Consider the following 15,139-nt stretch of genomic DNA (forward strand, 5'->3'; position numbering starts at 1 on the left):
ATAGAACAGAAACTATCAATACCTTAACATTAAGCAAAAACTACATCACTATAAAGCTTAGAATAAATGTATATGTAATCATGGAGTACTTTATTATTATCTAATATTACATGCAATCACTTGTATATAATATTAGATTTTTAATAAATTTAAATTTTTTTTATCTATTTCATATTTGGAATGCAATGGGATACTTTCTGGTTTTAAAAAATATCAATTTTCAGATGAATAACTTCGACAGAAATAAATAAAACTACAGCTGAAATTTTTATAAAGTAACATAAAACCTTAAGATGCAAGAAGTCATAATTAAAATAATAAGAAGTCCAAGAAAAAATAATAAGACAAAGTAAGACTACTCGAATAACGAATAAAATAAAAATGATAATAACTGTCCGAACATACGACAATTCAAGCATAAACGAGCTACAACTGCCAATGTTTTGAAGTAAGTAAGATGGCCGACGGTTAATTTCGCGGTTAACATTGCCGAGCTTTCGGCTTCACGAATTTCTGCTAGTGTCTCCTCCATCTACTCCTAGCTCCATGGGTCAAACATAGTGTTTACTACAAATGATGTTGAATTTGATTCAGCAGTTTTCGCGCTATCGAGCTTTAAAAATCACGATATTTAAATATGGCCACCCTATAGTATGGAGAAAAGCTACGTTATCCTATTGTCTTTTTTAACTTCATTTAGCTTTCACAAACTATATGGGAAATTCGGACTTACCTTGTTCTTGCACCAAGTCCTACAAGAAGACTATTATTTGTAATTTTCCGCAATGAAAAATGTAATTGAAGCTATTGAGGCAGTAAAAAGGCGGTTTTGTATTGATAGAGAAAAAGAAAAAAAATTTTACTGATGTAAGTCCCAGAATCAGAGTCATAAGTCATTCTACGTTTTGTATCACATTTAATCTGCAGATTAAACAAAGCGGTTCCTTAACCAATGAATTGAGAAATTCTCCTTCCTTTGGATCAACAAACGTAAATCGTGCATTTAGTCTTTTTAGTCATGCTGTATCTTTTTATTTTTTGTTTCAAAATTTAGCTATCATTGACGGGTAGTACGACTTTTTACAGTAGACACAATAAAATTTTCATCTGGAAAACTTGGGCTTTTTAGGGTTTGAGAGCAGTAAAAGTTACGAGCATTTGATCAAATTAAACAATGAACCAAATGTAAAACCGAATATTCTAAATATTTTTTGGTCTAAAGATTAGAATGTCGCACACTCCTCTGCTATCTCAATGATTTAAGAGGCAGACTTTAAGCTAATGAAAAGCCGCAGTCGAAAGATAATTATGAATTCATATGAAAACATTTCAGTAAAAGCTTGACGTAACGGCAATTTTCGAGAAACCTGCTATTACTGTACCGTCAAAATCCTAATATTAAACATACAAAAACTGTATGTTTATATTGAGTTAAAAATTACTAACCATAGGTTGTTATTACCAATTTCTTTTCAGATAAATACATTTTTCTGTTGTTAAAGTGAGTAGTATATTATGCGATAAAGATTTAAATAGAAGACGTTTTTATTTTTTTCTGGTATCTATACAGAAAAACGAAAATCTACTTCCTCCTCACAGTTTTAGCTCTTTATTTGTGCCAAACAATGCTTGTGCGACTACCAGCTAATTCTTACCAAAAGAAAATCTTCTGCAGTCTCAAAGAGAATGCACCTTTTGTTGACCACATCTATCATGCCCCCTTGTTTCTCTTTTATTAAAAAACACATTTGTAATTTAAGACGGATTTTGACTTGAACTGTAAGGATTATCCGTAATTTAGAAAGTCTGGTCCAAATAATTTAACTAAAAAAGTACTCGAGCCTCTGTTAGCAGTTTAAGTAAAAATATCTTGGTCTAATAGAAAAGGTTTTATTTTTAAACTAAAGTAAAATCATATAAGGGGCCGTTCAAATACTACGTAGATATGTTTTTGGCAGTTTGGCCTCCCCTCCTTTTTAGCAAAGTGAGAAAACCCTCCTCTCATGCTTGGGTAAGAAATTCTCCTTGCTTTTATTTTTACTGGTAACACCCTCCCCTTGTTTTTATTTTTACTGGTAACACCCTCCCCTTGTTTTTACTTTTACTGGTAGCACCCTCCCCTTGTTTTTACTTTTACTGGTAACACCCTCCCCTTGTTTTACCTTTACTGGAAAAATCTAACTTAGAAAACAAATTTAAATAAAAATGTAACTTTATATAAACTATTTGGTTTAAATTTTATAAAGTTTCGAATATTGTCTTGAAATTTTTCGAGGTTTCTTTCGGTCTTGACTTCTAAAACTCATTAAAGAAATTTTTTCCCCCAAATTCAACTTTAATTACAAATAAAAAAACTTTACAGATTTTATATTTTCAAATTTTTTTTGTTGTATATTTGCACTTACCAAAATCCTGCTATTTTCACTTTTTTTAAAATCTCATACGCAAGCATTGGACATACCACCCCGCTCCTTGTAAGTAACAATAAGCAAATCTGAAATCCCTCTTCCGTTAGATACTTTCTTAACATTTGAACTGCCACAAATTAAATATTTACGTAGCTTTTGCAGACAATACAAGACTTTAGTCTTTGTAAGTAACTGTATTTCATCGAAACTGCGAGAAACTGTGCTCACGTTGAATTGTCACTACGACGAGTTGAGCCCGCGAAGAATTGTACCTACCACGAATTATCATCATGACTTGTTGTGCCCACAACGAATAGTCATTGCGACGAATTGTGCCCTCTAAAAATTGTGCTTGTGATGAATTGTGCTCACAACGAATTGTTCCCTGAAAAATTGCACCCCTCCAATCGTCGCCGTGACGAATTGAGCACGGCATATTGACTCAGAACGAACCTAACTGTTTTGATATTATTGGTTTTTTTATCTCTTTGTTTGCAAGTATAGTTTGTCTGCGTTAAAAACTCCTCCCGCCAAAAAGTCTGAAGCCGGAGGCTGCTATGGAGACAAGAATAGGGCATTTCAGGGAAGGTAGCTTCTCTTCATTCTAAGGCTAACGCAATAAATCGAAGAAAAATATTCCCTTTTTCGCAGACCAGTCAAAACCTGTTCTAAACAATGACCCTAGACCCCTGCTTGAAATAGTTATACCTCGTCACAGCCGCGAGTCTAGACGAATAGCTAGGGGAGTTATTACTTTAGACAAACTATAGTCTCTTCCAGTTGCTAGCACGCAGGCAAGGCATAGAGAGCAAAATGATGCGTCAAAAACAAGAGGAAATGAAGGACTAAACTGGAATGTAACTTTTACGTCAAAAATACCATACCGTGTAATATTACGTCAAAAACAGGTAACATGTTAAAGATCTATTCCTCGAGCTATTAAGTACGAAAAATTCTGATCCTCAGGATTTTTTCTTTTCGCAGCCCTCAGTGCCATTTCGGTAACCATATTTTTTTGCCCTCACTTCTGGAAAATTTGACTCTAAGCCTACCTTGACTTTACTTCACTTTTCTTTCTTGACTTTCTTTTTTGACGCCCTCACTTTTTGACCTACCTTTTTGTTCCTTTAACTTTACACAATTTAATTTCTCTAACTGAGGTAACCGAACACCAGAATAGCACATAATAATTTTTTGCCCTCCATGAAAACCAAATATCAGAATCACGTATTAATTATTCTACATTTGTAGGTTATGTATATGTATTATTTACTGGGTCATCGACTAATAGAGCTGCCTATAGATGTAAACAGAAAAGCGACCATGGCAGAAAATACTTTTGTTCTAGCACTAGATGGTGATATTAATTTCAGACCACATGCTGTCCAACTGTTAGTGGATCTTATGAAAAAGAACAGAAACTTAGGTGCAGCATGTGGACGAATCCATCCTGTTGGTTCAGGTACGTCTGGTTTAACTGTGTCATTTTGTTTGAAATACATGTTACCACAGTAATGACGAGAAATTTAGCTGATGTGGAAAAAGGGCTTGTGACATATCAGTGAATTTAAGAACATCAGCCTTAAAAAAAAAAAAAATAAAAAAAAAAATCTAGCAACAGCAGAAAGTTGTCTACGAAACATGTTTTTTAAAAAACTATCTTGTTTAATGACCTGGTAGGGGGAGAGGTTTTATTCGTACCACTACACGTTTTTAAATCCAAAAATTGGAGTTCCTTAAGAACGTCACCTGGAACCTTCTTCCACAGAGAATTTTAAATAAAACCATCTCGAAATGGTTTAAATAATCGCATTACTCATTGCATCTCATTGTTGTTGACTGTTATAAACACTAATTATCAGAGGATACCTCTTAAAGGAAATTTCTCAACATTTTGCGAAAATTATCAGAATTATCGACATTATTTTTGCAACTTTTGTCCAGTTGAAAGTATTTAAAAAAAATATCTCCTATAACCTGTAAAATGTATTATAGATATGATTAGCACATTTTCAAAAAATTATCCTTGTTACGAACTTGATCCAAACACCTAGCCATATTTTTAGAACTATCTTCGAACGACCCTGACAGGAATGTCACTTAATTTTGACACCGGTGAGACGACGTTAACAGCGCCTCTCTCCAAACTTCCACGTTTACAGCCTCGACAAATTTAACGTATACCTTGCTGCGTATACACGCCGGTTATTTTGTCATCTGCCAAAATCGAACTCCCAGCTCTCCAACCAGCAATGTGAGCGATGCCTTAAAACTGGTAGAGTTAAAGCAAGAGATCTTCAGCTTAGAGAAACCTAGACTATTCCTTTTCGGATCCTTTCATCACATACATCGATACATCGAAACTAGTGAAAAAATAATCAGCATAAGCAGATTATTTTTTGATATTTTTTATGTTTTGTTATTTTCTGAGCTATAAATTATTTTATAAATTACTTTATAAATTACTATTCTATAAATTAACTATTCTAAAAATAAATGATACACATATTGAGATTTTTACATTATTTGATCCATAGTTTGAAAGTAAATGAATCATTTGAATTTTCTCTTTCTTTCAAACTATACAAGCTATATTTCACAACTCAACCAGCAATAAAATATTATTTTTAAATCATTCATTCTCTTCCAAATATGAGGGAAACTAATTCGATGAAGTTTTAATTTGAATTCAATTGATAAAGCTTTAATTTGAATTCTGTAATAATCAGCAAGGGTTAACAAATTTATATTTAATGCAATTTTCTAAGTGGACAAATAAGAATACATTTATTGCTTCAGTTTTTGGCATTGATAAACGAATTTTTTTTTTTTTTTTTTTTTTTTTTTTTTTTTTTTTTTTTTTTTTNTTTTTTTTTTTTTTTTTTTTTTTTTTTTTTTTTTTTTTTTTTTTTTTTTTTTTTTTTATGGAATAACGAAATTTATGTCCATATTATGTAACGAAATTTATGTCGGCAGGTCCCATGGTCTGGTATCAGAAATTTGAATACGCTATTGGTCATTGGCTGCAAAAAGCAACGGAGCACATGATAGGCTGTGTACTTTGTAGTCCAGGATGTTTCTCGTTATTCAGAGCCAAAGCTTTGATGGATGACAACGTTATGAGGAAATATACAACAAGATCGGATGAAGCGCGACATTATGTACAATATGATCAAGGTATGTGATCATTCTTCAATTTTCATTCGATGAATTGCAAGTGTTATAATATGATCTTTTTTTAGGTGAAGATCGTTGGTTGTGTACTTTATTGCTACAACGGGGATACAGAGTTGAATACAGTGCAGCATCAGATGCCTATACTCATTGCCCAGAAGGATTTGGAGAATTTTATACCCAGCGGCGGCGATGGGCTCCATCCACAATGGCTAATATAATGGATCTATTATCCGATTATAAAGCTACGGTTGCAGTTAACGACAATATATCTTTGCCTTATGTTGTATATCAAGGCATGTTAATGACTGGAACTGTCCTCGGTCCTGGTACAATTTTTCTTATGTTGGTGGGGGCAATGGTCGCCGCTTTTAAAATATCCAATTGGAATTCTTTCACTTATAATATCATACCTATACTCTTATTTATGGCAGTATGTTTCATTTTCAAGAATGATATTCAGGTAATTTCTTTCAAACTTATTTAACTATAATGTAATTTTTCAATGGAACTGTATTTTATTGCTGTTAAAGGTCTGTATATTGTTTTTTGTAGATTCTTATGAGTGGGTCAAAGGCAAATCATTTATATTATATTTTACATTTCATTAAACGTTACAAAAATAGTCTCTAAAAGTTCGTAGTATTTTTTTTATTTAAAAAGAAGCATATATTTTGAAATAAAAATAATAACTAGTGAAATTTGTGAGAAATTTGAGAGCTAATTTTAAGATACGAGAAAAAAGCTCAAATGAAAACCTTTTACAACTCTTGCCCAAGCGTAGAATCGTTATAAACATTTCTTTATTATTTTGTGTTAAACACAACTAAATTTTTAACTGCTTAGAAATAGACAAATATTATGCTTGATTCCAACTTTTTCCTTATTTTAAATCTCATTTCACTAATGCTTTCTTGCTTTCATTGGGTTGATAAAAAATTATCTATTTAAATTATCTATTAGATTACATAGTATTAAAAATGTCACTGAATGTTTCTTTTGTAATGAATTTATAGCCGTTGGCTCAGGAGATAGTGCTCGCCTTCTAATGAGGTGAACCGTGTTCGAATCCCAGCGATGGCAAGGATGCAAATTCCGTATCCGACCGTAACGACCGAGAATGGATTCTTTCTCGGTTGTTACGATCCGACGCGCAACGAACACAGTACTGACGTAAAATATCTTCAGTGGCAGACGGACCATGGGTTACAGTCCTCTTGCCGTCAGACTAACCGTGGGAGGTTTTCATGGTTTTACTCTCCATGTAACGCAAATGCGAGTTAGTTCCAACAAAAATTCCCCCACGAAGGGGCAAATTTCTTCCATTATTTGATCCGGGAATTCCCTTATCTTCTAGATTGGGTTCAAAATTACAAAGCTACAGACGCAGTAGAACATTAGTATTCGTAACCAATAATTGGATCGGCTGTTTAACGACGGTTATAAAATCTAAAATGAAAAGGACTTAATATTGAGCTGCTGTGGCTCACTGAATAGAGTGCTTGCCTTCCAATGAGGTGAACCGGGTTCGAATCCTAGCGATTGCTGGTCGACTCGAATTTCTCACCTGGCTTGCACCGACCACAGTGCTGACGTAAAATATCCTCAGTGGTAGACGGATCACGGGTGAGAGTCCCCTTGCCATCAGAGTAACCGTGGCAGACTTTCGTGGTTTTCCTCTCCATGTAACGAAAATGCTGGTTAGTTTCATGCCCAAAGTCCTCCGCGAAGACAAATTTTTCCCAATACTTGATCAAAGAGTTCCTTTGTCTTCTGGATTGGGTTCAAAATTACAGGGCTACGGAGTTGAACATTGGTAGTCGTAAACCTAAAATTGGGTCGGGTGTTTAACGACGGTTATAAAATAAAATAAAAGGACTTAATATTAAATTGTAAGCAAAATGTCCACATTTGAACTATGAAAAGGAATTTATTTTAACCACTTATCGTTCAAATGTCACTTCAAAAACTTAGAATATTAAAATAAAAATCCTTCGTGTTCACATAACCTTCTCAATTTAGATTTTCATAGATTTTATTCTATAAGCATAATAACTTGAATAGCAAAAAGGAAAGAAGATTCCATTTTGGGGAAAGAAGTTAAACCGTTCTTCCACGTGATTCAATATTTCTTTATATTGTAATGTTTTTAAAAAAATATTGAATCACGTGGAAGAACGGTTTAATTTCTTTCCCCAAAATGGAATCTTTTCTTTTTGCTATTAAAGTTATTGTGCTTATAGAATAAAATCTAAATTGAGAAGGTTATGTGAACACGAAGGATTTTTATTTTAATATTCTAAGTTTTTGAAGTGACATTTGAACGATAAGTGGTTAAAATAAATTCCTTTTCCATAGTTCAAATGTGGACATTTTGCTCACAATTTAATATTAAGTCCTTTTATTTTATAACCGTCGTTGAATTCAAAAATGTGTAAGACATTAAACAATACAATGATTTTTAGATAATAATTATATTATATAATATATTATGTAATATAATATAATATAATAATTTTTTTACTAATAAATCTATTATGATAATGATATGGTAAATATGTTACGATAATTATCAGTTAGTAATTGATGAATAAATATTATTAGTTCAACCGATAGTAAAAGAAAAGCTTAATATGTTGTTTTTTCGATTGCAATAAAACATTTGAATTGCATAATATTTTAATAAAATAATTTCAGATAATGGTTGCTCAAGTAATGAGTGCTGCTTATGCTTTATTGATGATGGCTGTATTAGTTGGTACATCGATTCAACTTACTGAAGATGGTCTTGGTTCACCATCCTCAATATTTTTAATAGCATTATCGGGTAGTTTCTTTATAGCAGCCTTACTTCATCCACAGGTTTGTATAAATTATACTTTTTAAAATCTAGATACCTTGTATTTAATGTAAGTAAAGCACTACGGACATGCGTTATTGGCAAAACTTACCGAAAAGACACGAAACAAAAATTCCTTTATAGACTTAACATGAATTCATCGCATCGACAAGGTATTTTTATCAATCCAAAGCTCAAACCCATTGGTATGTGATTCTTTTTTTTGTATTCAAAATTATTAACAATTCAATATATTCAATTATAGGCAAAAATGTTCATATACGTGGTCACATGATTAGATTTTAAAAAAACTTTATAATTATAGTTTGAGGATTTATAAAGTTATTTTTGTTACTGTATGCTAAATAAACAGTTGATTTTGTGATAAAACGTTAAGTTTTCTTTTTAAGCAGTTATGTCTAGAAGAAAATTTAGCAAACAAGCTAAAAAATACGATTTTATTTTAATATTTCAAGAACTGAATCCGCTGATCAATAATTTATGTAATTTTGGTGTAGTTTCGTGTCTCTTGGCTGGGAAAAAAAACGAAACGTCAAAGAAGGAAACTGTTCAGATACAGTTTATTAACTTTCTAATCTTAATAAATTAGGCCAATTTGCCACCCATTAAATAAAAAAATAGAGACAAGGTATTAATAATGAAATTAAAATAATCGGAAAAAAACGGATAAGCTTTCAACACAGGAGAAAAAAAGCGATATTTAAGAAAAATTTTGTAAAATTTGATAATCGACTATACAATCTTTTTCTTTCGAGCAATTTTGAAACTGTTTGTCATCACTCTTCAACTATAGTTAGCGCTATTAAAACCTTTTTCCCTTGCGTTCAACACAAATTACAATATTTGATAAATTTCGCTGATAGTTTTCATTTATACTCATTTGAAACAAAGCCACATAATAAGCCTATATAATCTCACAGCCCCAGTCAAAGGAGGTACTTAATAGATAAAGGCTAGCTTCCTTAGATAAACTATGAGTAATGACATTATGAGTTCTATATTACCAGTAAGTACGCCGACCTCTATTATGAGAGTGAAGAATCCGCTAAAAAAAGTACGCTTATTCAAAAAAAAAAGTTTTTTGTCTGGGTTTGTATTTTGAAATATCATCTGCACAAATTAATAAGCATATTTAAAATCAACCCCTTGAATTAATAAAATTTGAAGGTGAAAATCTGATCATTTAATCAAAAGGTTTTTATTTTATTTTGTACCCTATACATTACTAATATAGCTTGCATTGAAGGTAGGATGCAACGATAACTAGATTAATTGTAAGCATAGTGTTAAGTAAATTATATGAAAGTCTATAAAATGCTGCAGGTAAAAAGTTATTTTATCCTATATAATATTGCTTTATGAGTTATACTTTAAAAAATGGCAATCTTTTATCAACGTGGTACTCTCTCTTAATTATTATATTGTTCCTTTTTAGGAGTTTTGGTGCGTTTTTCCGGGCTTGCTTTATTTCCTCAGTATTCCATCTATGTATCTATTGCTTATAATTTATTCCCTTGTGAACTTGAATGTGGTAACATGGGGAACAAGAGAAGTACAAACAAAGAAAACTAAGAAAGAAGTCGAAGAAGAGAGGAAAGAGCAAGAGGAACTTCTTAAAAAGAAAAAAAATACCGATCTTCTCTCTTTTCTTGGTATCGGAAGTAAAGACAACGAAGAGGGTAGTATAACGCTTAGTTTGGCAAACTTATTTACTTGTATGCTTTGCACATATCCAAAATCGAATGAAGACAAGCTTCATCTAGTGAAAATCGGAGATCAACTAGAACAAATGAATAAAAAAGTTACTAACCTAGAAAGGCAGTTGGAATTGTCACATGTAATACCTTTCAAGAGTAGGAGGACATCTGTAGTTGGAAGAGGGTCTGTACGAGCTCCATCTGAAGCTGGATTATCTGTTGTAAATGAAAACGAGGATGAGGAAGCTGAATTTGAATCAGACTCGGACTTATATTCTAATGAAGGATTAGGTAGGATAATTGCACTACTAAGTGAATTCTCTCAGTGGGTCCCAAAGATACTTTTTATTTATAACCGCCTCATTGATTTTATTACTTTGAATGCGTTATCTTGTATCTTGAGAAGTAGCGTAGCTTCGAACTTTAGTGCTACTTAACTCTACACGCAGTCAATAATTAAAAGATTCTTCAGCGAAAACTGTGAATTCCAGGGAATTTTTATATTTCTTTTAAATTTTAAAAATATAGAAGAAAACGTTAAACGTTCAACAATTTGCCTCAAATCGAAATTTTATTTAGATTTCAATGTATATGTTACCGGCAAAGTATGAAATCCGGCATTTTATAGAATGACTAGGCATTGTATAGAATGCCTAAAATTTTCCCGGCAAAGTATGAAATGATTTATATTTCGCACATTGCCTAGGCATTCTATAGAATGCCAAATGAGAAACCGGCAAAGTACAAAATACATCTCCGATTCGCCAAAATGTCATTCAAAAATGGCAAATTCAAAACGTCATCCGATTTTATATTAATTTATTCGTGGATATAGTTACATTTATTCGTTATTTTGATACTTACTCACGATAAATTAGAAGAAACATCAGTGTTTGGAGTATCGGGCAAATATATACCGGGCAATGGCCTTTGACCTTAAAAAAATATCAGTGTAGGGTAAACCGTGCAAATGTAGTGCTCGGTATACACTGATGTTTTTTTAAGGTTCAGTGCCACTGCCCGGTATACCCTACACTAATGTTTTTTTAAGATCAAGTGCCATTGCCCGGTTATATTTGCCCGATACACTCATGTTTCTTCTAATCTATCGTCAGTAAGTATTAAAATATCGAATAAATGTAATTATATCCACGAATAAATTAATATGAAATCGGATGTAATAAATATTTCGGACATTCACCAAAGCGACTATGTGATTGTCAACATTCACCGGTGAAAGTCAACAATCACCGATTTCGCTCATTCACAGTAACATGCACATCATTTACATAATAACCTCATCAGGACGTTTATTTTATACTTTGCCTAAATAGCATCCGTCATTGTATAGAATGCCTAGGCAAAGTATGTAATACTTCTCACATTTCATACTTTGCCTAAAAACGTCAGGCATTCTATACAATGCCGGCGTTTCATACTTTGCCAGTAACATATACATATTTTGTTTAAGAAAAAGTTTATTTTTTTAAAAAAATTGTAAGGTTTAATACCTATCATTTTTGATTTTGATGAAATTTTTTGGGTGTGTTCTTTGTGTAAAACTATAGATGCGTGTTTTTATTTTTGCAGAATATTGTCTTTTTTTTTTTAAGTTTAAGGAGTCAAAATTGAAGACAATCTAGTATTTTAAGAAAAACACATGGCAATACTTATTGTGCAATCATGAGAACGATACTTATGTGTTCTATTACTTCCTTACTAGCTATAAGAACATAAATATTAATTGACTTATTTTGCCAAGAGTGAACCGACGTCAGTGAATTCATACTAATAAGTAGTACCTGAAAAGATCTTCTGGGATGACCTTAAAATTGATCATACTATTTCATAAAACCGAAGTTTAGAACAAAGTTTGTTCGTTCTGCTATGCACTGCTTCACACTGAATTGATTCATACCAAAACCAAGTCTATAGAACAGCTGCATCAACTACTACAAAATATGATGATTTTATGTATAAAAAAACTAATTTTTGACCTATAGCTTTTTACACGTAAAATCCATAAAACTTCGAATCTATCGAATATTTGATTTAATAAGATTCACTTGCCTACATAGCAATGTTAAACGCGTTAAAAGATATAAATATAAAACTGAACTTTTTAATACATAAAATCTTTTACGACTTTTGAATTATTAACTTGAGTTTGGTTTCATTCGATTCAGCATGAAGAATTATATATCGGAAAAAAGATCTCATTTTTCTAGATAACAATGTGTAAATTTCACCAATTTTGACATCCTTCCCCTTAGTTAATTCAAGACGGCGACTGAAAACCTCCCCTCAGATTAGGAGGCAAACATCAGATATCCATGATGGGTATCATTTAAAAAAAAAAAAATTTGAATAAGTAATAGTAAATCTGCGAGTAGATTTCGTTTCTACTATCCTTCAGCCTTCTTTTCCAGCCAATTACTATTAACTAATGGCGAAGGCAGTTAATGACTTTAACCAAAGCATTTTTTTTTCAGTTTTTGGTCACGCCCAACGTACATAACACATTTTGTCTTAATTAGATATTCGCTCTGAAATATACATAGTTGTGATTCACTGTTGGTACAAGTAGGTTTCAACAGACAAAATCTAAGGAAAAAGTCTTACTTCATAGAATTTTGAATGAGCTTTGACCCTTATTCTAAGAGTCATCCATGAATATTTCTGTCCTCATAGTGTGGGAGCACAATTTCGACCATTCAATTTTGGCACAAAAAGTATTGTCATATGTTTAAATCAATGCGGTTTTCTTAAAATACCCGATGACCTACAGGTTTGACTTTCCCAATTTTTTTTTCCTCTTTTCATAAAAAAAAAAACTTTTAATAGTTTTACATTAAGAGCCTATCCTAAAAACTATAACAAAACAAAAAATGTCAAATATGTGTCTGATTTTCGAGATTTTTTCTTTTCCTTAAAAATAAAAAATAAAAAAAAAAAAAAAACTGGTTTTTGAGAGTGACTTTAAAGTATTTAGCAAGTTTAAAATGTCAAGAAGCTGAATGTTCTGTTAGCTGAATTTTAAAATGAGTTATTTTACTTTTCCTAAAAATGTAGAAAAGCCTTGAGATTTAGTTTTGAAGTCATTTAATTTTTAATGTATATAATTTAAAAAACAATATATTCCTTCTAATAGAATTGTTGTTGATGGCCTTCTTTAATCGAATAAAATTGAAACGAAATAAAAAGTTGGAAGAAAATTGAAAAATAGAAAGTAAAAATTAGATTCATTTTCTAAGGATGAGATCTTTTCTGCAAACTGTTTCTGAGTACTTTAAAAGTTTAAAGAATTTTCACAAGATAAGAACACAATACAGACAAATCTTATAACCTCTTGAAAATCGTTTTTCTTTTTTTCTTCCACTCAAAGTATTCTTTTGAACAATTTTGAAAGGTGACTTATTGTTATATTGCTCCAAGCCCTTCATATATATTTTTCATTTTACTGTATCAACAAATCATTCAACTTATCATTTTACTGTATCAAAAACTATAACGGTAATCTTTTACTCTGGACACAGCTCAAAATGTGCTTTTAAGAAACGGAACACAGATCAAAATGCGTGTTTATGAAAACTGATATAGCTATTTAAGAAAATGGACATTGCATACAAATGGGAATGGACATGTCATACAAATTTCTCTCATAAAAATTATTTAAAAAGAAAAATCAATTAATGGATTGAAATTCATTCATAATGTGATGCCGTACAATTTTTTAAATTATCTGTTTTGAAAGACAATAATTCTTTTTACAAAGTTTTGGTAATAAATTAACGTTGTACGAATTTAGAATTTTTTTAAAACCACTTCATCGTTTAATGTTCTGAATACAAAGACATGCCTGAAAATATATCTGTATAATATACCCAGCCACCCTGACTTCGAAGCCCAGGACTTAACTCCATAATGATTATGTTTAGCTTTTTAAAAAATAAGTACGAAATTCCCCGTTCAGTTTCACCTTTGTAAACATGTTTTGCGGTGTCCATTTTCTTAAACACGAATTTCGATCAGTGTCCAGAATAAAACGCTCACCGATGGCTATCATCCTTCAATGCTTGTCGGCATATAAGGCCTTTAACATGCCCTTACGGCCAATTCTTACAGCCATTGGCCGTAGATATGGTTTTACCCTAGCTTTTCAATTCTTTTTGTTTAAAGTCCTATCGTGTGACGGTTAACACTATAACAACGAGTTTCTTATTTTCATCTAAATATTTTAAGAATTAGATTCAAAATATTTCAAGTAGACTTTGAGACACTAAAATCTGTAAAAATATATTGTAAAATCTAAAATATTTTTCAATTTTAAAATGGGTTTCAACCATATATGGCAGTACTTTTACTTTCGTTACTTGTACCGCCGGTACAAGTAAAAAGTACGTACTTTTACTTGTACTTCTTAAATTTAGTACTCTTACTTGTACTTTCGTTACTTTTTTAGGGAAAAAGTACAAGTATTTGTAACGGAAATGTCGAATGAAATCGTTACTTTTTTCTAAAACTCAGTAAGCTTTCTAAAAAATTTTAATATCTAATTATTCATAAAAATTTTAATATCTAATTATTTTCTATTTATAAAATAACATTTTATATTTATTTGAAACATTTTTCATTCATTTAAATATGTCAATTAAAAATTTTGTTAACAATGTGTGCGCATTGGATGCTTTTTTAAGTAATTTAAATAACTAATTTCATATTACTATTACAAAAAATTTTGGCACAAGTTTTAAATTTTTTAACGTTAAAGTATTAAATTATAAAAACAATGCTTTATTTAATGGAGATGTAGTATGCATTAAAAAAAATCTAAAATATTATAATTTTTTTAATTTTGCAACAAAATATTTTTTTTGAATTATATTAAACGTAACATATATACTATTACGTAAACGTATTAGTTATTCATTTCATAAAATTTTAAAATGAAACATTTGTTTATAATTTTTGGATTTAGTATTGCACATCGTGGATTATTA

At 31.2% G+C, this 15,139-nt stretch overlaps 1 protein-coding gene across 2 annotated transcripts in view; it reads left to right on the plus strand.

Moving 5' to 3' along the window:
* LOC107443595 (chitin synthase chs-2) overlaps window positions 1-15,139 on the plus strand; it is an 84,886-nt gene that overhangs the window by 63,762 nt on the left and 5,985 nt on the right. For both annotated transcript variants that reach the window (XM_043053560.2, XM_043053559.2), the window contains exons 11-15: window positions 3,660-3,870; window positions 5,385-5,585; window positions 5,651-6,045; window positions 8,280-8,444; window positions 9,878-10,430. In XM_043053560.2, coding sequence (XP_042909494.1) covers window positions 3,660-3,870; window positions 5,385-5,585; window positions 5,651-6,045; window positions 8,280-8,444; window positions 9,878-10,430 — 1,525 coding nt within the window. The remainder of the gene's footprint in view (window positions 1-3,659; window positions 3,871-5,384; window positions 5,586-5,650; window positions 6,046-8,279; window positions 8,445-9,877; window positions 10,431-15,139) is intronic.

This window comes from Parasteatoda tepidariorum, chromosome X1, assembly GCF_043381705.1.
Source record: "Parasteatoda tepidariorum isolate YZ-2023 chromosome X1, CAS_Ptep_4.0, whole genome shotgun sequence".
Classification (NCBI taxonomy): domain Eukaryota; kingdom Metazoa; phylum Arthropoda; class Arachnida; order Araneae; family Theridiidae; genus Parasteatoda; species Parasteatoda tepidariorum.